This window comes from Vicugna pacos, chromosome 15, assembly GCF_048564905.1.
Source record: "Vicugna pacos chromosome 15, VicPac4, whole genome shotgun sequence".
Taxonomy (NCBI): Eukaryota; Metazoa; Chordata; class Mammalia; order Artiodactyla; family Camelidae; genus Vicugna; species Vicugna pacos.
Window position 1 is genome coordinate 48,144,376 of NC_133001.1, and position 24,024 is coordinate 48,168,399.

Genomic DNA, 24,024 nt, shown 5'->3' on the forward strand with positions numbered 1-24,024 from the left:
GGAGGGCTAAATATCAGCCCTGTTCTATGATCCTTCATTTCCTGAAGTCCTAGTCCCACGATAAATATTTAACCTGCACGCGGTGAGGGAGAATTGATAGGAATTCAGCAGTGAACAACGCAGCCATCAATTCTGCCCTCCCAGAGCCTGCAATCCAGTGGGGTATAGAAATAAATCAATTCAATATCTGTCAAATAATTACAAACGGAGTAAGTCCCACAAAAGAAACAGTATGCTGTCATGGGTTGGAAAGACAGAGACAGTAGGAAAGAATTTACTTGAAACAGTTTTTCAAACTGCTGACTATGAAACAGTGAATCATGAACTCTAGACGTTCACAATCAGATCTTTTCAAAAAAATAACAGAATGGAATGGAGGTGAATAAAACAGAAAGCATTAGAGTGGGTTACATGTGGTAAGGTTAAATGCTCTTTCAGGAAAGTGCCATTTCTGTTGTATTTATGTAGCTCCTGGTTCACAATAAAGAACGTGGTTGCTACAGTGGATAGTGGTAAAAATAAGTTTGAAAAAACTAAGATATGGCTTCAGGGAAGAGTGCTCTGAAGAAGGAAGACATTACATTGATGGCTAATGAATTGGTTGACTTTTTTTTTATTAAGTAGTGAAATTTAATATTCATGCTTATATATGTACCGTGAAACAATAAAAATTAATGCCAATTTTTACTAAAGGAAGCAAAATTGCTGTGAATTGCTCTTTTCAAATATTTATTCTATTGTTTTCAATAGAAATAGATCTTGAGTTCTCAACGTTAATTAATAGCAGTAGGTCATTTACAGAGCTCTGCAGAATTACTGGCAATGATACAAACATGCAGCCTATGTTTCAAAAACAGTCCTCTTTTCCAGAGCAGCCAACATTGCCTGCAGCCTCGTCCTATTCCCAAACAACTCTCATGTAGTTAGGAAACTGGTATCCAAAATTACACAGACATAAAAAATTATACAGACATTAGAACATGAAGTTTAGACTTAATTACCACAATTTCTGTTTATTCTCAAAGATTTAATAAAATCATGACCACTTCATTAGTACCATCTTAACCCCTCTGGCAATTAAAAAACAAAGGCAGCAACACATCTCTAAGTCTTTGCACACGTTCATTTCTGCACATTTTGCACCTGTTATTCAGGTGGATTTTAGTAGCGGAGAAACTATACAGCTTTTACTGTACTATCCTATACTCTACAGAAACACTTCCATTTTGGGCTGGAGGTGTTTTGGGGGAAGAAAAAAAAGATTATATTTGTTGTCCAAGGACTTGGTCTTGCCTATTCTTTACCAGATTTAAGAAGCTTTGGGACATTTTTTGGGCAATATTTTTTCCAATGCATCCACAGAATCTAAGACATTTTCACCTGGTTCAGAAGTAGCTCTTTTGAACTCTCAGCCTCTGGGTCTAAAGTTAGAAACATATATCTCTTCCAATACAACATTCAGATAGTACGTATATGTTAGTATTTTAAAATACTTATACATACAAGTATGTGGATATTCAAGATATTGGTAACAGTGGGGCCACCACAGTGGGGGTCAGGGGGATAGAGATAGTTCATTTTCACTGAGTATCTGTGGCAGATACCATAGGTTAGCTCTTAACACACATTCCAATCCAGTTTTTCCTTTGCCTTCCTCTCTGTAGACCTAAGAAGCTGAAAACTTACCTTCAAAGACTCCCTGCCACCAGGCGGGGCTGTATGATGTATTTCTAGCCAATGAGATGCAGGAAGAAAATCTCTACATTTTGCCTTTGCCCTTGTGTCTTCCTTCTTCCTTTGGCCTTGAACGCTGACATAATACTTGGAGGTCAAGCAGCCTCGGGGACAAAATTCACATACCAAGGGTGGAAGGAGAAGGCCGGCTCCTTGAGTAGCTCCCAAGACTTACACTATTGCTGGAATCCTAATTATATGAGAAAAAATAACCCGACATGTTCACTCCTTTCTAACTCAGTAGCAATGCAAAGCTGAAAGTAATCTCAGCATTTGATAGTTTTTTTGTTTTTGTTTTTGTTTTGTTTTTGTTTTTCACTGTTTGCACCAAGTATATGCATTACCTATACGAAAAATAATTAAAAAATTAAAAGCAATGCAAAGTATACATAAATCTTTGTTACTTTTTTTCTTTTTTTAAAGTTTTTTTTTGGGGGGAGGGGTAATTATTTACTTACTTATTTTCAGAAGAGGTATTGGGGATTGAACCCAGGACCTCATATATGCGCTCTACCACTTGAGCTATACCCTTCCCCCTCATTTTTTGTCCTTAATAGTTGAAGAAATTTGTATGGACTCCTCACTACCTAAATATTTAAGTTATCTAAAAGTTATTCTAGTCTTTTCCTGAACATGGCTCAACCTAGGCCAGTAGCCAGTAAGTTAGTGACATACCAGAAGCCCCTGAGGCCACCTGGATCTCTTTGCCAGAAGAGCTGCCTTTGTATTTGTTTTTAGAATTACTGGACCACAGATGTAAGACTGTGAACTCATGGAAAGAATTCTGGAGACACCAATTTATCAGACAATTTTCATTTCATCCAAGATGGTATAACATGCCTAGATGTGCATCTGAAATCATCTAAGTTACTGGCAACTAATGTGTCCTGTCATTCACCAAGGAGCTAAGAGATTCTTGATTTATTTTGAGCTCTTTGATAAAATAATGCTCCCTCGTGGTACTTAAAGGTAAAAATTATAAGATAAAGTTAACAGTCGCAAACAGAACTCACTCCAGCTAGAAGAAGCAGAAAAAGGATATATGAAGGGTATTATCAGTCCCATTACTAGTCCAAAATGCATATGAAAAGCCATCCATTCCTCAAGATACCTCACGGCCACTTATTGAAAAGGAATGCCATCTGTTATAATAAATATGTGGTGACTATGCGTATGAATAGTGCACTATATGCAGCCCTGGATATCAAGTGACTTACATAATTCCTGAAAGAGGGTGATAATCAAGGCTGGAAGCCACACAGTCGTGAAACACTCCCAGTTACATTGCAGGTCAGCTCTAGGGGACACCTAGAGCCACTACTGATGGGCACAGACAGCCTAGCTCACCCTGCTTTCCCTGGGCACTGTATCCAGCTCTTCCCTCTCCATAGCTGCTTTGAAAGCTAGCTGTCTTCCCATCCTCGTCAGAATGAAGACAACAAAGTGCTTGCTTCTCACCACTAGATGCTGAAACAAAAAGGCGAATTCATCTTATCAATGAAGTCTGGGTCATTTGCATATATGCTAGCTGCAAGAGATGCTGGGAATCAAGTTGCTGGCTTCTACTCAGGGAGGTGCTGACTCATAAAGTTGGAATTTGAAAATTGAGTAAGGGTGTTCAAAGGCTTTGAGGATCATCCAAAGAGCATGACGATGAACAAATGACATATGTCCATGAGAGCTGGCAGACATTGTGTTGGACAAGAACTTCTTACCTTGGTGTTGCTTCTTTCAGTCTTCTTAGTGTCCCTTTCCCATTATAACATTCTAGCTTCTAAGATCCTCTGAAATAGGTGAATTCTCACTGGGAGTTGAGAGACATTTCCCCTCCTTACGACTCTCACTTTGCTAACACTGATGGAGTTGTATCGATTCTGTGAGGTTTAATGGGATGAGAAATTGTTTGAGAACCACTGCTCTGCGGTGATGAGAGTGGAGTGGGTGTAGTGGGGTGGGGAGAGAAGATGAAGGATGGGAGGTGGGACGACCAGGTGCCAAGGCCACAAGGTGGGAACAACCTTGTCCTGCAGGACCGAGGAAGGCTAGTGTGGTTGATGTATGGAGGGCAGAGTAAGTTCCAGGTGTGGTCAGTGAGGTAGACCAGGTGGCCATGAAAAGGAGTTCGGATTTTACTGGAAGTGAAGTTGCAAGGTTTAATAAGAGAAGTGATTTTAAGGTTACTGTATGGAGTGTAGATTTCAAAAGTCAATCGTCTGAAAGCAAGAAGACCAGACAGGATCTGTTGGAGCTCGTGTTTGTTGTCATATTTTACCATCCAGCTCAGAGGTGACCCCTCTTTTAGAAGGCTTCCTGGTTTTCTCAGGCAAAGCCAGTTTCTCCTTGAATTCAGCATGGTCCCTTAGACAAGTACACTATTGATGCTTCTTTCTCTCCCGGTAGACTGAGTTCCTGGAGGGTCCCCTGGTTGGCCTCCAGCCCTGTGCTGCCACAATCCCTCTTCTGGAGAGGAAGTGGGAAAAAGGGAGAGCCTTTGAAGCCTGTCCGTACAGGCTGTCCTTCCAGCTAACGGGGGCTCTCTGGGGAATGTATGTTTGACTTTCTATTCCCGGTAATATAAGTTCAAATGTTTACGGATGTTTGAAGCTGGGATGAAAGCATTTCTAGTCATGCTGCTAGAGTCTGTGAGGCTTTTCTTTTCTTTCTTTCTTTTTTTTTAACTTGGGTTACTTGGCTGGGGAAAGGAATGTAGTGTGGGGATCAGAGTTAATCCTTGAGGCAGGTAAACCTGGATGGAGCTGGACGGCAGAGTCCCAGCCTCCTAAACTGGGAGCCTGGGACGCCGGCCAGAGGCGCCTGGAGGTCAGGAGGGTGAGTGGAGGGTCGGGCAGTCCCCGGGTGTACAGGCGAGGCAGAAGTTTCTAGAGAGACAGAGCCGGGCCAGAAGGCACCGGGCCGAGCCCACCCAGACAGGGACGGGCGGGGCAGCGGGCCGGGGTCAGATACCGCGCCGCTGGCCAGCTTGTCCCAGACATTCCGCGTCCGCCGCGGCGGGAATGCGCGGACCAGGTTGCCCGCTGCCCCTGGGCGGGTTCGCGGGGCGGGGCGTACGCCCGAGGGGCGTGGCCCAAGGCCACGGGGAGGGGCTCAGGGCCGCGGGACCTTTAAATCAGCCGCCCTCGCGCCGGGCACCCGCCTGCGACTGACCCAGCCAGAGAGTGAGCCACGACCCGCCGACAGACACGGGCAAAAGCACCGAGCCAGTCATGCCGCGCCACCTCCCGGGACTGCTCCTGCTGCTCTGGCCTCTGCTGCTGCTGCCGCCCCCCGCCGCCCCCGGCCCCCAGGCCCGACCGGGCTTCCGGAGGTTGGGGACTCGCGGCCCAGGGGGCAGCCCTGGACGCCGTCCCGCTCTGGCTGCCCCCACCGGCGCGCCGTATGCGGGGGTCGGCCAGCCTGGCGGGGCCCGCGGCGCAGGTATGGCCTGGGCGAGGGCGGGAGAGGGGCCAGGCCGAGAGGGACGCCCAGAGGGCCCCAGGGAGGGAGCCCTGGCAGGAGGGCGGGAGGGAGATCCAGGGCCGGTGCCAGCAGGGTGGATGGGTGGGCAGGCGAATCCAGCGTCGAATGAGGAGGAAAAGCCTCCGTCATCCGACAGGTGTTTTTTTCCATCCCAGTCTGCGCCAGACCACGGTGCAGGAGAATGATCTCCTTCCCAACGAACTCTGGAAAACAGGTCCAGAGAAGGGAAGGGAGATGCCCAAGGGCACTCATAGCCAGGGCTAGACTTTGAATTCCAGAAGCTCTAGCAACTGCCCCCTGAGATTTGGGCAGGGAGGATGGGGTAACTGGGAACACAGGGTACCTCCCAGCTCTCTGCCCATTCCCACCTTTGGTTCAGTTCAATAAACCCTTCCTGAGATTCTGCTTTTAGTTCTCTGATTGACTGGGTCCCAGCCCCAACCTGTACTCTCTTACATTCTCAAACACTCGAGACACTTTGGGTCTTTGGCGAACAATTTCATTTCTCTTTTGGATCAGTAGTTGGTTCCTGTGGCAGAGCAAAGCTCCTAGAGCAGCAGAGCTGGAAGATCATCTGACCGAATCCCTAACAGTACATGTAGGGAAACTGAGGATTGTCAAACCAAGGGGACTCAGCAAATCAGTCTCAGAGCCTGGGGTAAAACACAGAGCTCAGGTATTCCAAGCATGGGTCTTTCTACTGCTCCAAGCTACCAAGCTCTTAATATGGTTTATATGAGAGTTTATCTTCGTTACCAAAAAGTCCAGCTTCAGACTTGTTAAAGAGAGGCTGCACCAAACCATTTTCTGGATGTTCAGTCTCATCTGGCCAGTTTCATCTGCCTCAGCCTGATTTGTGTTGTTTACCCCTCCTGCACCTTTCTGGATAATGTTGATGGAAAGCACAAGGGATTCTTCCCTGCACCAGCTCCACTGGGCTGGATTTGAAATGGTGAGAGCATTGTCATTGAGACAGGCTGTGCCAGGGTTTACAATGGTTAAATTCAGCTGGTAGCTAGTTGGTTGCTCCAGGCCAGGCAGGAATGGGGGTAGGGGAGAAACCTATCTCCCAGAAGTAAATATTACCTCTGGTCCTGATCCACTTCCCTTGGGGATGGAACTGGGAGAGAGAGGAAGGATTCTGCATTGGGTGGTCATATTTCCCCTAAGCAGCACTTGTCCTTCAATACCTGGGATCCAACTCAATATTGAATGATAATTCTTTAACAAACACCACATTCCACTCTTTTCCAAATTCCCTCCTTTTTACATCCAGAAATTGCTAAGCTTTGTTATGGGCTTTTATTTCTAGTGGAATTATCAGAAATTGACAATTATTGTGAATAAGGGAACATGTTAGGAAATTCAGATTCTCCATTTTCTTGGTTTCTGAGAATCAAAGTGCTGTTAACTAATAAAGAGGAATGAGATTCAAAAACAGTGAGGAGAGGGTCCAAATCAGGAAGTAAGCAGATACTCAAAGAATGTCCTGCCATCCGAGTCAGGCCCCCTGTATTTTCTATTCCTGCGGTAATAAATTACCACAAACTTAATGGCTTAATACAACACACATTTATTATCTAGGAATTCTGTAGATCAGAACTCTGACACTAGTCTCACTGGACTAAAATTAAGGTGTCAGCAGGGCTGCGTTCCTTTTGGAAAGATCTTAGGGGAGAATCCGTTTCTTTGCCTTTTACAGTTTGCAGAGGCTGCTCTCATTCCTTGGCTCATGGCTTTTCCCCTCCGTTTTCAAAGCCACCAAAGGCAGGGTGAGTCCTTCTCACGTGCCATCTCTCGGATTTCCTCTTCTGCCTCTCTCTGCCGCTTTTATGGGCTTCTATAGTTACACTGGACCCACCAGAATAATCCAGAATAGCCTCCTCATCGCAAGTCTTTAATCACACCTGCAACATCCCCTTTACTATATAAATTAACATATTTACAGGTTCTGGGGATTAGGATATGGACATATTCATGAGGTGGGGGGGATTATTCTGCCCACCTCACCCTCTGTAACCTCCCATAGATGATTCCATGTGAAAAACCAAGTGGAGAAGGAAGGAATCCTACATGTTTACTTATAAGAACATAACCTAGATTTTAGTAAGGGCATCAGCTGGGTGTTAGTGACAGCAGTGTTAGATACATAGTTTTCATTTTACTCCAGTTATGCAAAAACATCCAGATCCATCCTCTGGAAAGATTTTCTTCTTCTTTGCTCTTGATGCATAGCAATCAGGGATGAAGTGAAATTCTGGAGTTGTTAAAAAAATAAAAAAGAAAGAATTAATTCTTTTTGACTTAGCTAAATACATGACATACAGCATATTTCAGGCTGGTGGCTCAAAGTCAACATGCAGGATGTTGACTAGGTACATGGGATAATGTTGATTTCTGTGGTGGAAAATGTTGCCTCAGAGAGAGGCAACCATGCAGTGAAAAGTCCCTTTGGGATAGGAGTTAGGAAACTTGGAGTCCAATCCATGTTCTACAGCTTTCAAGCTCTTATACCTCCTTGAGACTCAGGTTTCTCACCTGTAAAATGGGTATAAGAACAACCTCTGCATCTCTGACATCATAGGGTTGTGGTGTTGGAATCCTGTGATCATCAAAATGTTATTGAAAGTAGAATATTATTTATTTTTCTAATTAATACATCTAGGAATCAGGATAAAACCAAGAGGATAGTTTTCAGTTTTTAAAAGAAATCTATGTAGATGCATAGATTCCTGTTCCAGATAGGGCTTTTTCTGTCATCAACTGCTTAGCCTAGGAATTTATTTTGAACAAATAAATACCTATTTCTTTTCCCCCTACACACGAAGTAAATTGCCTTCTTAGAGTAGCATCAATTTTCAGCCCCCTATTAGGAAAGAAAAGACCCTAATGACACGTCATGCTCAGGTATCTCGTTTCCATTTAGGGCTTGGTGTATATGATGTGTGTGTGCGTGTGTGTGTGGGTATGTGCTGAAACAGAAGGAGGAATGACCTGAAAAAGGCTTCTCTCAGTCTGGCCAGACTTTTGGACTTGATTTTGGTGGCTAGGAGGGAGAGGAGAGTAGAATGAGATTGTCAGGGGGGAATGAATAAGGTGAGATGAAAACCGAAATGTACTATGTAGCTACAACGTGCCAGGTCCTTTTGTGTGGGAAAGATACAAGTTCCTTGAGGGCAGAGAATGTGGCTGACTTGCTTTAGTAGCCCTTTGGCTTAATACCTGGTAAGCTTTCAAGAAAAAAAATTTGGTAAATGAAAAATGAAAGCGGTCACTAAGAGAGTTTGGTGGGGGCAGTAGGATAGAGACCAAGTCAAAATCTCTGCTTCTTAAAACAAGACATGCTCACAAAGATGCAAATGCAATACACATGGACCAGATTAAGTTCCACTTAATCTGTTTCTTTCCACTTTCAAGCTATAGCTCAGGGCTAGCTGGGCCCCAAAGTTTACTAAACAGGAGTGAATGACCAGTTGGAGGGAGAATTTAGGGCCACTCTGGAGTAGTCTTCACCACCTTGGGAGTGGAGTAAAAAAATGAAGCCACCAGGAGAACACGTGTGCCTCAACTCAAACTGCTGTTGCTTGAGGGGTCTGTGAGGCCTGGGCAGGGGAGTGAGCCATGAGGCTGCCCTGAGTTCACCTGTCACACGGTTCAGGGACACTGTCCCGTTGACTCAGGTGCACAAAGTGCCCAAGAAAGGTCTGGAATCCATTTATTCCTGAGAGTCAAGAGGAAACTTTGAGCAAAACTTTACGCAGAGGGATGAGACTCCAAGTGAAATTTCAGGACTCAGCCAGTCTATAGAAGAGATATTTAGGGAAAGTCACACCTTTTTATGTGAACTCTCACTAGTGAGTTCTGAAAGCCTCAGTGCTTTCAACATCCAAATGGAGGGTGGTCTTGGGCAAGTTAGCAGACAGGGGTAATATGGGGTCAGAGGATGCTGTGTTGCCTGGTCTCCAATCCCAGAGCTCTCCAGGTGGGAGAACTGCCGGGTTTCTGACTGTGGTCTGATCATGGCTTGGTTATTTCTGTTCCCACACCCTTATTTGCAGGTATTTGCAAGAGCAGGCCCTTGGACTTGGTGTTTATCATTGATAGCTCCCGTAGTGTACGGCCCCTGGAGTTCACCAAAGTGAAAACATTTGTCTCGCGGATAATCGACACTCTGGACATTGGGGCTGCGGACACGCGGGTGGCAGTGGTGAACTATGCTAGCACCGTGAAGATTGAGTTTCATCTCGGTACCCACTCAGATAAGCAGTCCCTGAAACGGGCTGTGGCGCGGATCACACCCTTGTCTACAGGCACCATGTCTGGCCTGGCCATCCAGACAGCGATGGACGAAGCCTTTACAGTGGAGGCAGGAGCTCGGGGGCCCACTTCCAACATCCCTAAGGTGGCCATCATTGTGACAGATGGGCGGCCCCAGGACCAGGTGAACGAGGTGGCGGCTCGGGCCCGGGCGATGGGTATTGAGCTCTACGCTGTGGGTGTGGACCGGGCAGACATGGAGTCCCTCAAGCTGATGGCCAGTGAACCCCTGGACGAGCACGTTTTCTACGTGGAGACCTATGGGGTCATTGAGAAACTTTCCTCTAGATTCCAGAAAACTTTCTGTGGTAAGTCTTTGCTTCCAACTAGAAAGGATCTTATAGTCAGACATCGTGTATTCGAAGAAAAAGAGATTTATTCTTTTTTTTCTTTCTTTTGGTGGAAATTTTAAGGAAAACTTTTATAAATAATGCTTTTTTGTGCTTTCTTTTTTAACGAACTTAAACACACTTTGTTGGTTTAGGAATATAGAGCTGCCTTATATATATAACTTGGTTTGCTCATAAAATCTTCATGTTTGCATTAGAAATGTGAAGTTCTGGAAATATCCAGGATAAATGATCCTGCTGTTCCCTGACAGGGTCAGAAAAAAAATAAAAATAAAAAACTCAAGACATCTCTTTTCTCCCTTCTGCCCACCACAGTTTTTCCAGATATTTTCTTTAGTTTTACCATCTCTAGGTTTAACAGAACCCTGTTTGTTTTCCTGCAGAAGACGGGGAAGTGTGTCTGTCCACAGAAGAATCAGCTGGCTTATATTCCAGAGTAACTGTCGGAGTGCACACTAGGGAACACTCTAGTGTTCATATTGGCTCTTTCTCAGATTATTCCTTGTGGATGGGCAGGATTAGGGACCAGGGAGACTGGGATTTATCTCACTTGTGAGCTAGCAAGAAGCAGGGTATATTTTGTTTTTGTTTTTTTTGTTTTTTGATCGTTCTGTTACTGTCTCCCTTTCTTCCTTTAGGATGGAGTTTAAATATGAACATGCTGATTTAATTAGAATTTTTAGCATGAATCAGCCAAATCCATGAATATGAATCCATTCAAAGCTGATGTTTACTTTTAGTCACTGATCAGAATTGTGAATTTGTGGGACTGAAATTTTTAATTTTAATTTTAATTTTAATTTTATTTTTGTTTTCATCTTAAAATTTCTATTTTTCTCTGTATTCATGCTTTTTTTTTTTTTATCATTTGGAGATAATCTTTCAAAGCCCCCTATGGAATTATCCAGGCAGGTGTGGACAGATTTCTAGTTCAGGTGAATTTTAGCAGTGTTATTATTTTTTTTTTAGAGGAGGGATATATTTAGTTTATTTATTTTTAGAGAAGGTACTGGGGATTGAACCCAGGACCTCCTGCATACTAAGCATGCACTTTACCACTTGAGCTATACCCCGGCCCTGCCCTGTTCAGGTGAATTTTAAAATGTAGATACCTTTGGCTATATAATCTATTCCACATTTGGTATTTTCAACATGCATTTATTGATCACTGATGATACAAAGAGAAAGGTAGTCCCTCTCTACTATCCAGCAACAGTCTGAGGATGGGGATGAGACAAACAAGTGAATCAGTAACTACAATTGTAAATTTCAAGGAGACTTTTTATATAAATGAAGGTGAAACTCAGCAGTCAAAAATTTGTCAGGAAATGGGAGATGAAGTCTCGGTCAGGACCTAAGCCAGACCTGGCCGGGGCCCCCTTGTCTTTCCTGCCCCAGGACACTGGGCCTTCACAAGCTGTCCTTGGCTTTGGTGGCATCTACTCGGCATTCATTGGTTTCCCAAAAGAAAATGGCTTTCTTTCTCCCAGGAAAACCCCTCGTGCTTGTGGGTGAGAGCTTTTCCATAAAGATACTAGTCTGTGGCAAGACTGGGTCTCAAAGCTAGCACCTGGGGTTGGGGGTTGAAGGACATACAGTAACAAGTGGTGAGTGGCCATCTTTTCATTCTGGTACAAAAGGCCTGCTTGTTCTGGGGAAATATGTCCTCTCTATGGAAAAAAGACTGAGGGGTAGCTTGTTGTAGTCAACGGGCTGGAAAGATTATTCCATGAAAAGGCCCTTCTTGGGAAAATATTAGCCTTGTCCTGTTGCCAAAAAGTGGAGGCTAGGTAACCTGCCACAGGGGTGCTGGCCTCCTCCAACAGGCCTCCTTGGTTTCTCAGAAATGACTCCATTCATTGATTCTTCTATCAAAACATGTCACTAGGAAAAAAGAAAAATCCAAAGAGATAGAAATGACTCCAGGAGCAAAAAGATGGAGATGCAGTTTAGCTAACATCATCTTATTTATTGTGTTTTTCCTTTTCTTTTTACTGGTTTGTGTATAGCATGTGAGTTTATTCTCCTGGCAGATAGGAGAGCCCCTAGGGTTGCATGCAAATACATTTGAGTTTAGGAACCCATGTTGCATATTCAGAAGACAGTTACCTGCATTGCCCTCCACCATTTGCATGTTCAAACACGTATTGCTGCCCAAGAGTGAGTGGTTCCAGGCCGAGAGGAATGTCTGAGTGTGAATTCTGTTTAGACACAAACTATAGAACTCTTGCAAACTGGGTTCTGGCTGCAGTGGGACCACTAGCTCGTAGAACTTCAGGAAGTACTTTATTGTTCTCCCTGTTTCTTGTTGGGAAGCAAAAGTCTTTTTTTCTGGTCAGGTGGATATGCTGAATAAAATATCAAATTGCCTGCCTTTTGTCAATGTTTGGCTAGGGCTCCAAATTCAAAATTCTCTTTCTCCTTTGAGAAGTCAACCGCAAGATCTATGATTTTAAATTAGTAACATTACTAGTTACTAATTTAAACATTACTAAGAGTGGTATTTGTAATTGGCCAGGGACAGAGGAAAAGAGCCAGTTTTTATAGTGAACTAAAGATAGCATTGGAGAGGAACCCAGAGAGCAATGTGTTTTTGACATGGGAGAGAAAGTATCTAAAATGCTTCTTACGTGTCGACGTTGACTGCTATAAATTTCTTTGCACAGCTCTGGACCCGTGCATGCTTGGCACACACCAGTGCCAGCACGTGTGTGTCAGTGACGGGGAAGGCAAGCACCACTGTGAGTGCAGCCAGGGCTATTCGCTGAATGCTGATAAGAAGACGTGTTCAGGTGAGGCCTGCTTAGGGGATGGCGGCTGACTGCGACTGACGCGGGGACTCACTCTCTGGGCTGTAGACTGGCTTTATGCTTTTCTCCTCACTGCCTTTTGGCTGGTTTTCCGTTATCAACGATTTTCCTTGAGAGGGAACAGGAGAAGAAAAGTGAGATAACACATAAAACAGCCTCTGATGGGACTTATTACTAGTTTTAGAGAGAAGGGCCAGTAGGGAAAAGGGCTAGTGTGGAAAGGGGCCCAAACTCTTGGTCCTTTTGAGGATTTGAATTTTTTTCCTGGATTTATTTCATTAAATAATTAATTAAATACAAGCTACTCTGGCCTCTGTGACTGTAGACACTCGTGGAACCTAGAAATGGAAGAAAACTTAGGGAGATTCTCACACATCGGCCATATGGGTCGTCACATACAGTCAGTGAAGAATGGGAATTAGGTCCATTTTGTAAAAATCCTAGAAAAAAGATTTTGAGAGGAAGAAAACTTAGAGATTATTTAATTCAACATACTCATTTTATAGGTTGTGAAACTGAGACCTAAGGAAGGGAAAAGAATAATCCTCGTCATGGGGCCTGGTAGTGAAGGAGCCAAGACCAGGGGTCGTCAGTTCCTAACCTCCAGCCCAGTAGTCTTCTTCTTGTGCCGGTCTGTCTTGTTTCATTAGCAGTGTGTGTGTGTGTGTGTGTGTGTGTGTGTGTATGTGTGGTATGGCCCATAATCATTTATTTACCACGTTTCCGATATGTTGACACTGGTCCTGATCATCTTTTGATAGCTATTGATAAGTGTGCTCTTAACACTCACGGGTGTGAACACATCTGTGTGAACGACAGAGCGGGCTCCTATCACTGTGAGTGCTACGAGGGTTATACCTTAAATGAAGACAGGAAAACATGTTCTGGTAAGTGGGGCAGGGGACTTTACTATTGCTTCCCTGTCTACCCGCCTCCCTAGCCAGTGTTAGGGAGGGGGGTCCATCGATGGGGAACTTGGTCTCTTTTCCTCTTTCGCCATCTTGGGCTTTTCCCACCTCTTATTAGAAACGTTAGAAACAGCAGCATGTGTGTATCATGATCCACATGTGTGAGTGTGTTGTTCATTTCCTTCTCTGTACCCAGCCCCCAACAGTCCTTTCCAGATGCTAAAGACACTTTAGTAAATTAAAATCACATAACACTCCACAAGATACTTATTACTTACAAAGGGAAAAACAGTAAGTTCATAGTGGAGAAACCTGGCAGACACCACTACAGCCAAGTGAGGAAAATTAACGTCACCAGCAATGACACATAGTGATGTTGTGGATCCCCTGACATGATGTTCTGAGGGCCCAGCAGCGCATCTGTGGTATTCTTGCTGAAAACTCAGAATCATGAGGAAGCCTCAGATGAACCCAAGTTGAGAGACATTCTACAAAATAATTTTTCAGTAATTTTCGAAAGTGCCACTGTCATGAAAGGCAAAGAAAGGCTGAGGAAATGTCCCAGATTGGAGGAAACTAAGGAGATGTGACAACTTAATGCACTTTGTGATCCTCGACTGGATCCTGGACCAGAAAAAGGACGTTAGTGGTGGAACCATTGGCAAAACTTGAATAAGGTCTAAAGATTACTTAATAGCATTGTATCAGTGCTAATTTTCTGGTTTGATAATGACACTGTGCTTGTATAGGATGTTAACATTTGGGGAAATGGGGTGAAGTGCAGGACTTTTTGTACTATTTTTGCAACTTTTTCGTGAGCCTGAAGTGATTTCAAAATGAACAGTTCAAAGATTAAAAAATAGTTTAAAAATATGTCAGTACAGAGAAAAGATCACTGAGTGGCAAGTTGGGTCTTGAGTTCTGATGCTGCGCTGAGTCAGTTGGTCTCCTTTGGACTCAGCTTCCTTATTTTTTACGAGAGAGGGTTGAGCTATGGTTTCTTCAAACTCTAGTTCGATGTCTTTCTGAATCTAGTATAATTAGCCCCACAACTGTTGGAATCCCTCAGATTCAGCATAAATACAACAAACCTACAAGGAATGCTTTACAGAGTATTTCTGAGATACTCAGATTATGAAAACTGAGTAAAAATGATTGTGAACATGAGTTGAGGAAGATAGAAGAATAAGTATTATGTGTGTAGGATTTTGTTTTACTCAGCTAATTTCTTGGTAAGAACAAATATGACTGATGGCTTTGAATGGTTTCTAATCAGTTTCTGCTTCTGCATTTCTACCTACAAATAAGAAGATTTCTCTACATGGGTAATCAAAGACTTTTTCACGTTTAATTTCTTTTCTTCTGGACTTTCGTTTGGCAGCTCAGGATCAGTGTGCTCTTGGTACACATGGCTGTCAGCACATTTGTGTGAATGACAGAGCTGGATCCTACCACTGTGAATGTTATGAGGGCTACACTCTGAATGAAGATAAAAAAACATGTTCAGGTAAAGTCCATTCAATAAACTCTTTCACATGTGGCTCTTTCTACTTGCAATTTACCAAGAGAAGATTCTTAAAGGTAATGTAAAGAATCGGGGCCTCAGACATTCTACCATGTTTACAGACCAAGACACAGTGCTCAGAGGGCAATGAGCTCATTAGGTTTTGCAAACATAGCTTACTTCAGAAAATTACTTGGAAATGGATAGGGAGTAGGGGATATGAGAAAAGCTAATTGAATGCAGGGTCCATATCCAGGAAAATTTTATAGCTCTGTAAAGCAAATAGGAAACTTTAGAGGAAGTCAGTTGGACAGTAACTATTTGGTGTGATAGGCTGAAGTGATCTTTTTCCAATTAAAACTTGGCCTGGAACTTTTCTGTAGCGTTAATCTTAAAGCTGGATCGTTTCAGTAAAGGAGACTTTGTAAACGACTGAATTAGACCCACACAGATCTTCCAGTAAGTTTGAAGCAAGTCCTTTCCTGACAGTTTCTCAATGATCAATCTTGGGTGAATCTGAGCCTTATGACTTAGTGAGGGAGCCTATGCCAGCACTGCTAATCCTCATTAGTTTGATTTAAGCTCACTGGCAGAACAGGGTGGCATTTATAATGTAAAAACACTCCTTAGAGAAGCTCCTAGCTCTCCAAGTGGTGTTTCGTTTTAGCATATTCAATATTTTTTTAGGTTTTATGTATATTTTCTTCTCCCTTGAGGAGATATATTATATGACCTTTTCAAGAGAGATTAAAAGAAGTGGAATATCACCAAGTCTCCTTTTTTAAAAAAAATGAGATCAGTAAAAGAGTACTGAGCAGCTATTTATTCCCAGGACTGTGCTAAGCACTGTGGGGCTATAAAGTGGAAGCTTCTACCTCTGGGTGCAAAGAGAACCAGCACCTTAAGGAAGCAGGGACTAAGTAGTCAGGGACTGGTGGTACTAAGGGCGGCAGAGGTAGGATGTCTGGACCAGACACAGAGCGGGTGGGGCTGGAGGTGGGCCTTGGAAGGTAGGGAAAGTCTAGATGGAGAGTGGCAAGGGCAAGGGGCGTGGCTTGTGTTGGTTTGTTCAGGGGGCGGACTAAATCACCTGGATGGAGAGGCCTCATGGTCACACATCTCAAACCATCACAAATATTCCCACTTGGTACTTTAAACTGAGGCCTTTAAACAGAAGGCCTGGAAAAAGGAAACAAAAACAAATTTGGATGTAAACTAACAGATATTATGGAATAAAAATGGAACATTTTATTAAAAAAAGAAATCAAAGAAGATTTTCAGTTAATGCAGACAACTCCAGGCAACACTTCCAGGTAACAGGAGCTGTTAGTGCCGACTGTGTATCATGTACAGTTCTAGGCATTTTAGATGCTGTCACACATTTACTGCTCACAGAAACTTTATAAGGAAACTGAGGTACAAACAGATTAAGCAACTTGCCTGTAGTCACTTGATTGCTGAGTAGCAGAGCCAGGATTTGAATCCAGGTACTTGCTCTGGTGGTGACACATTCTCTCAAACACTAAGCCATACCGTCTCATGGTAGAAAGCACAGGAGAGCAAAAGGAGATAGAAGAAAAAGACAAGATGGGGCAAGTTAGTATTTTTCATATTTTAAAGTAATAATGAATGCCATTCTAAAAAACTGGGGTGCATGACATGGGCCAGATTCCCTGCAATGACCTGCCTTCCCCTTGTTGGGCGGTGGGAAGGCTTGTAAATTAAACGTGGAGCCGCAGATCGTGGGCCGGAGGCTGCAGACTTGCATGCTTGTTATTTGCTGTACTTGTTGGGACCAAACCAAAGGTTCTTGTCTCCCAGAAGTCTGGGTTTGGTTTCCTATTGTAATCTGTGAATATTTTATTTCTTGCCCCACTCCCGATCAGTTCGTAACAAGTGTGCTCTGGGCTCTCACGGTTGCCAGCACATTTGTGTGAACGACGGGGCCGCCTCTTACCACTGCGATTGTTACAATGGCTACACCTTGAATGAAGACAAGAAGACATGTTCAGGTAAGACTGTCCCTTTAAGCCTAATTCACGCAGCTAGGACAGTCTTCTAGGAGTAAGCTTTCTTGTCTCCAACTCTGAAGCACAGTTCTGAGTCTTGCTCCTGGTCAGAATCCTCCAGTGGTTCCCAGCTATCTTCAGAATGGAATAATTCTACTTTTCCACCAGGCATTCTTTCTTCTGTGATCTGACTTCATCATTTCTCTGTTTTTTTAAAAATACAAATTTATAAATTAAATAAGCAATGATGGAAAATAACAGAATAGGGGTTGGAGGAAACTATTTCAGGTTGGGGGGCTCTCTCTGAGGAGGTGACATTTGAAATCTGAGAATTGACAGCAGGTAGGTTGAGACTGGAGGCTGGCAGGAGGAGGGGAAGCAATGCTAGGCCCTGTGTGGTGGCTTTAGTGGGGAGAGGAAGTGAAAGACCACCAGTGTGATGGAAGCATGACCAGCCAGGAGGAATGTGGAGTAAGATAGTTTGGAGAATTAGGCAGGGCCCAGATCGTGCTGATATTCTGGGGCAAGGGAAATTCTATGAGAAATGGGAAGTCACGGAGAGTTTGAAGCAGAGGAGTGACATAATGCTGTTTATATTTTTAAAAGTCACTCTAGGTGCTGTGTGAAGAGTAGATTGCAGAGGATGGAGAGCAGAGGAAATCCAGTTTGGAGGCTATTGCAGTTGGGCTAGGACAGTGGCATTGATGACAGAAGTAAACTGATTCCAGATATGTTTTGGAGGGAGGATGAACAGGGCTCGGTGATAAACTGGATGTTGGGGATAGAATGAGGGAGGAGTAAGGATGGCTTTCGTATTCCACTTGAGCAGCTGGGGGGATGGGGCATCTTTATTGAGGGAAGACTGAGAGTGAAGCATATTTGGGGAAGAAAACTCAAGGGTTTTGGACTTGTGTTTTTATGCTCCTGTAGATTGTAAGCCCCAGCCCTCAAGGGCAGAATATCTCTGTATTCCTAGCGTCTACCATTATACCTAAGTTACTCAGCAGATACTTCTTCATTTGAAGTCAGGTATGGATCAGTTCTTGGGGAGGGTGACAATAAGAAGGAGCAGCTTGCTTCTAGAACTTGAATACGTCTGGGTACTGTCGCCCGACCTAAGTGTTTAATCTTCAGAAAAATCGGTCTTGGGTATTTTTTCTTCTCCTGGAAGGTGAGGATTCCAGCATGATTTGTAGTGGTTTAGGCTCTGACCTCACTTGTTTTAGCCATTCACTTATTTATTTGTGCAGCAAGTATTCACAGAACTACTGTCATATATCAAGTACTCTGATAGGTCCCGAGGAAGGACCTGGAGATAGATTAATATTTTGTGGTTCACAGTGTACAAGTATCACACTACTTTTGTTAAATTTATTCCTAAACATTTTATTCGTTTTGATGCTATTGTGAATGGATCCATCTCTCAAATGTCAATTGTGCAACATCCCAGTTTTCCATGGGGTGTTTTAGTGAGGATGTTACACTGAGCCTTCTCTCACAGAGCTTATAGTTTGTCAGGCAAGATACACTGGAAAAGTGTCATAGGTACCAATTTTATACTTTGTACAGGGATGATGGGCAGGTACTTGATATTCAGTAAATACTTTGGGGTTTACTAATTAACCAATTGAGATGGGGATTTGAGCTGGCTATCCCTGAAAGTTTCAGTAGGATTTGGACAGCTACATAGGTTATATTTAATCAAGTGAATTTGTGGTCCCCCAGCCTGATATCTTCTTTGTAGCACGTGGGAGAAAATGTAGGCGGAAAGGACTACTGCCTGTCCTCAGGCGGTACTACTACTCAGCTGGAAGATTATACGCATTTTCAGACCTGGGAAGTTACTCTTATTTCTGTTAGGCAACTTTAGGGGCTACGATACTGAGTAGGAATAGCTGCCTCACTGAATTACAGAAAGAAATTGGGGTTAGAATTATCTTTCTCCCAGGTTCTTTGCTTGAATGTTAATAGAAACCTGAATTTTTAGTTCCAAAGTATTTATGGGTAAGAACTAGAATTCTGAGTTCAAACCATTCAGTGGAGTAAGTCTGTACAGGAAATCGAGAATTACCTAGTTTTAATCCTTAAAATATTCTAACCACACAAATAGAGGACCGTTTTCCTCATTTTTGTTTCTTACTGAGGACACAGGATCACAAGGAGATTGCCTTATCTCTGCATTCTTGGCATCTTCTTTTTTTTTTAATTAAAAAATGTACTTATTTGGGGAGATAATTAGGTTTAGTTATGATCAGAGGGAGGTACTAGGGATTGAACCCAGGACCTTGTGCATGCTAAGCATGTGCTCTACCACTTGAGCTATGAGCTCTACCACTTGGGCTATACCCTCCCCCCGCATTACATCATCTTCTTAAACACTTACTTTATATCATGGAAAATTTTAGACAATCACAAAAGTATAGAGAACAATATAATGAACTCTCATGTTACCATCCCCCAGCTTTGACAGTTGTAAACTTTTCCTCAGTATCTCCTAACTCAATTTCTTCTGTGATACTCAAATTCCACAGTATTTTCTCCTCTTTCTTTGTGCTCTTATATCCTTTTATCTTCTAGAGAAATGCATTTAGGTAAGTCTTAAAAATGGAAGTGCTGAATCATAGATTTCCTGATTTGCTATGATTTCTAATTAGCTGTAACACTGTGTACTGTCCTTCTCGTCAGCCATTGAAGAAGCACGAAGACTCATCTCCACAGAAGATGCTTGTGCGTGTGAAGCCACACTGGCATTCCAGGATAAGGTCAGCTCGTATCTGCAGAGGCTGAACACCAAACATATCCTTTCTGGAAGCTTTTCTGCTTCTGCTTGAAGCAAGCCGAGGTACTAAAATTGGGCCGACATTTTAGGACATTCCACAGGATAAGGAAAAAATTCGTTAAGTTTTAAGATGAGCAATAGTAGTACATAGCTTTAATTTTTTAAATTTAGAATTCTTTTCAAATGTTTTAATAGACGTTACGCCCATCTTTACTTATGTGTAAAAGCTGTGTAATTACTTCTTTTCCTAGTGCTTTTCCACAGACTAGAAGCTCCTCACTGAGCTCTGTGTAACAGATGGTGCTATTCTGCTGATTCCTTACTGTGGCTTTCGTATTCAGAACAGGTCAGCTGATTAACAGGGTGTGACGGCGCAGATGACACAGAGCTGTGCACTCTCTCTGTCCAGCCCAGTGGTGAAAACGCAGACTTCAAAATGGAACATAGTAGCACCTCAGCAACCTTCCAAATCAGCTGTTTAGCCAAAGAAGTCACTCAGGAAAAAGTACTTTTTCTTAGCACAGCTCAAGTGAACTGACAACACCATACTAGTGATCCCAGAGGAGTGGTACTTAGACTGAGATGGGGCCAACCTAGGAGTCTGCAGAGACTTTCAAGGGGTATTGGCGGGGCTGGGGGGTTGCACAGAAAATGTTAAAGGAATCAGTTTCCAAATCCTTCTCTTCCTTACATTGATCTGCCTAAAATGTGACTTGGGGTCATTCTCCTAACTTTATACAAAAAAGGCATACCTCTTACTCAGCCTGCCCTTTACTAAGGTGAATTTCTTGGAAAAGTAAACTCTCCAGAGAACCAAATAAAGGGTAAACCCAACAGATTTTTAATGAAGCCCTTATAGACACGTCCCCCAATGCATTCCAATAAGAGATACATTTCTTAATTAAAACTTACCTTTTGTTTTAAATGATTTTATGTCAGAATTTGTAATTTGTTTATTGTTTAGATCAACTGCATGCCCATAATAGTTGTAATGATAACTCAACTGAGATAATTTAAAAAATTTAGAGCCGATGGTCAAAGAAAATTAATTTAAAGGTAATTTCAATAGAACTGTGTATTTGCTTGTTGTCTGTATAAAGTTCACATCAACGAAGTATAATAGAGTGGTCAAGAACAGATTTCCAAGATTCAAAGTAGAATAAAATTCTGTAGAGAAAGTAGAAAGGAAATACAATTTCAAGGAAATATTTTATTTTAGAATGATAGTAGTATTAATTCAGTATGGTATTAATATTACATGGGATACATTTGAAAGACAAATTTACATTTTATTTTAAAGTCACTATTTATAATATAGCAGAAATTGCATATTTTGTAACTAAACTTAAGAAAATTTTCATGTAAACATGCATATAATTTAAATATGTATATATCCATATAATTTAAATATAAGATATCATTTGTCAAAATTACCTTAGGGGATATCTGAGCAAAAATGTTTGAAGACCACTGCTTTATATCATGCTCTCTATAGAACAGAATATCTGAGTTTTAGATTAAATTAGATTAAATGTTTGATTTAGATTAAATTAAATTTTTGATGAGAAAACAATTTTACTCTTTTTGTTGAAAATAGAACTTAAATGTTTTTTCTTGTATTGAAGTGTCTGAAAGTGTGGTTGCATTTTCTAAAGTCTAAAAATATGTGGTGTTAGCCTTAACAACTTGCCACTCGATGACATTTTGGAGAAGTTGCAAGCAAATGAATATGGACAAATACATCGTTAACTAGCTCAATTTTGTCACCTGGAAACATGGAGCGCTTGGTGTATTTAATAATTTGGCACACTTCAATGTTCCTGCTAATAATTTGCCATTACAAATGCTTTAATGTTACTGGATAAGTAGTGTGAGGACCTTCTGGAAAGTCAGTTTCATTTTTCTAAGGAAATAAATGTCCATATCCTTATTAAGAGCAAACTTTAGTGTCTCTAAGCTATGACTGTGAAATAGTTGGTAGTAAATAGAATGTAAAGTTTCATGTTTCTTTCTTTCTCTACTAATTGAGCCATTTAATTTTTAAATGTTTGTATTAGTAAGATAACCATACATACAATGGGAACTTTTGATCTATTTTTTTTCTTGACAGTATTTATAGTATAAACCAGTCTTATTATTGAGAGTGTAAATTGTACAAAGTATTTACACATAAAAAATTCATATCATTAAATTGAGATGAATATAATTTAGAACTATATCTTCAACACTTTTGGTTTTTGATCATTTTTGCTAAACTACTGCTGAAACTGTGATCAGGGGATTATAATACACATATCTAAATATAGTTAACACACATCAAATGAACTGTTATATGCCATTTTTAATTCATTGTGATGTGAGAAAGAAACACACAGCTAAAGACTTCAGTTGTGAATTAAGAGTATTATAACTTTTTACCAAGGACAAAAAAATCCTAAATTTACTTTATCGTTTTACTTTAGGATCCAATCAATAACATTATGTATTTATAAATATTACTATAACAAATAACAAAACCTAATGTTTTTAAAATGTTAATGATAAGCCTAACTTTTTTCACTTATATATTTGATACATATAATTTTTTCAGCTTTAAAGCTTACAACTTTTAGAAGAAAACAATTCTTTAAATTGTATACTACTCATTCTTTTTTGATTTATGTTGTCTTTAGTATAATAAAAACATCATTATCTTTATATATTATTGTCATGCTTTTTTTGGGTGACATTATCAACTTTGTCTATTAACACATTTCCTTAAATTAAGCTGAACTAACAACTGTTTCAAATATGAAACAGTTCCTTGTCACAGGACACAATGTTGTGGCTCTTTCTACAATTTAATTTCATGCTCTTAAGATTACAAATGTAAATTCATGTTAAATAGAAAGGCTTGAATCAAGAATCTTGTGGGAGAGGGAATACAATAAAATTACTTAAATTTAGATAAAACGATGAGGATACATTAATATAGGCACCTGAAAAGCAAATGTAACCTACAAATGTAAACCCAGGAACAGTAAAAATATCTAAATATAAACTGTAAAGAAATGAAAAATGAACACATTATGGCAGTATATATTATATGAAACATATGTTGTTATTTCTGAACACTTTTGAAAGGACCTAACACAGAGCAAGTATTATTTTCCAAACTTGTTTGAGCACAGTTATATTAATATCTCACCAAAAAAATGGTGCTATAGGAGGGATAAATGATAGTGAATGTGCAAGAACTAGGGAAAGGAATTAAAGAGAGATGAATTTTCAAGAATGCAACCATCAGTAGTTTCAACTAATCATGTCTTAAACTTTGACCAGTTGATTGGAATCCCCTGGCTTGGATAATAACTGCTTTTTCTCTTTGGTCCAGTATAGGGAGTCCATGAGCAGGTGTCAACACATCTTAGGAATGTACCGTTTGGTGCTGAAAAAAGATACTCACACATTTGAAAACAAATAAATAAATTATCTGAATGGGATGGGGGTTAAGTTTGGAAAGAATTACTCAGGGAGACCTGATTTGTGTGTTTGGCTAGGCACAAATGACCAAGAAGGTAGGAACATCAGAGCATATATAAAATGGCTTTGGAAGCAGACAGGCATGGTGGGATGAAAAAAGCAATACTGGCTTGTTTAGAGTGGGGGCACCAACATGAAGACATTCTAAGATTGAAGGAAGATCTGCTTTTAGCTGGGGTTTATATTTGATAGGAAAGGAACTAGGGCCATTGTCAACTTTTGAGTATTCTGGGTGAGGCAATAGTCTCAGGTCAAAGGATTTTAACCTTATTTGCCTGAGATGGGGAAAGCCTCTAGGTGGGGAAATTAGCTACTGCTGCATGTACAGATTATATAGATTATATACAACAGTGGTAGCTACGAATATGGTAAAAGTGAAAACGAGAGATAAAAAACAGATAAGACCAGAGGGGAGGATATAGCTCAAGTGGTAGAATGCATGCTTAGCATACACAAGGTTCTGGGTTCAATTCCCAGTACCTCCTCTAAAAAGAAACAAATAAGTACACTTATCCCCCCCCATTAAAACAATACATAAATTAAGAAAAAAAAAACAGGTGAAACTAAATAATTTCATGGGATTTTCTGCCCTATGTCTAAAACTGTGGTCTGTA

At 41.4% G+C, this 24,024-nt stretch overlaps 1 protein-coding gene across 1 annotated transcript; it reads left to right on the forward strand.

The window, feature by feature from the left end:
- The first annotated feature begins 4,759 nt into the window (after window positions 1–4,759).
- On the forward strand, window positions 4,760–22,526 carry MATN3 (matrilin 3). The gene is made up of 8 exons (XM_072938164.1): window positions 4,760–5,169; window positions 9,270–9,836; window positions 12,545–12,670; window positions 13,450–13,575; window positions 14,978–15,103; window positions 16,987–17,112; window positions 19,795–19,903; window positions 21,580–22,526. The coding sequence occupies exons 1-8, from the start codon at window positions 4,959–4,961 to the stop codon at window positions 21,635–21,637; spliced, it is 1,449 nt and encodes a 482-aa protein (XP_072794265.1). The 5' UTR covers window positions 4,760–4,958; the 3' UTR covers window positions 21,638–22,526.
- Window positions 22,527–24,024: the final 1,498 nt, after the last annotated feature.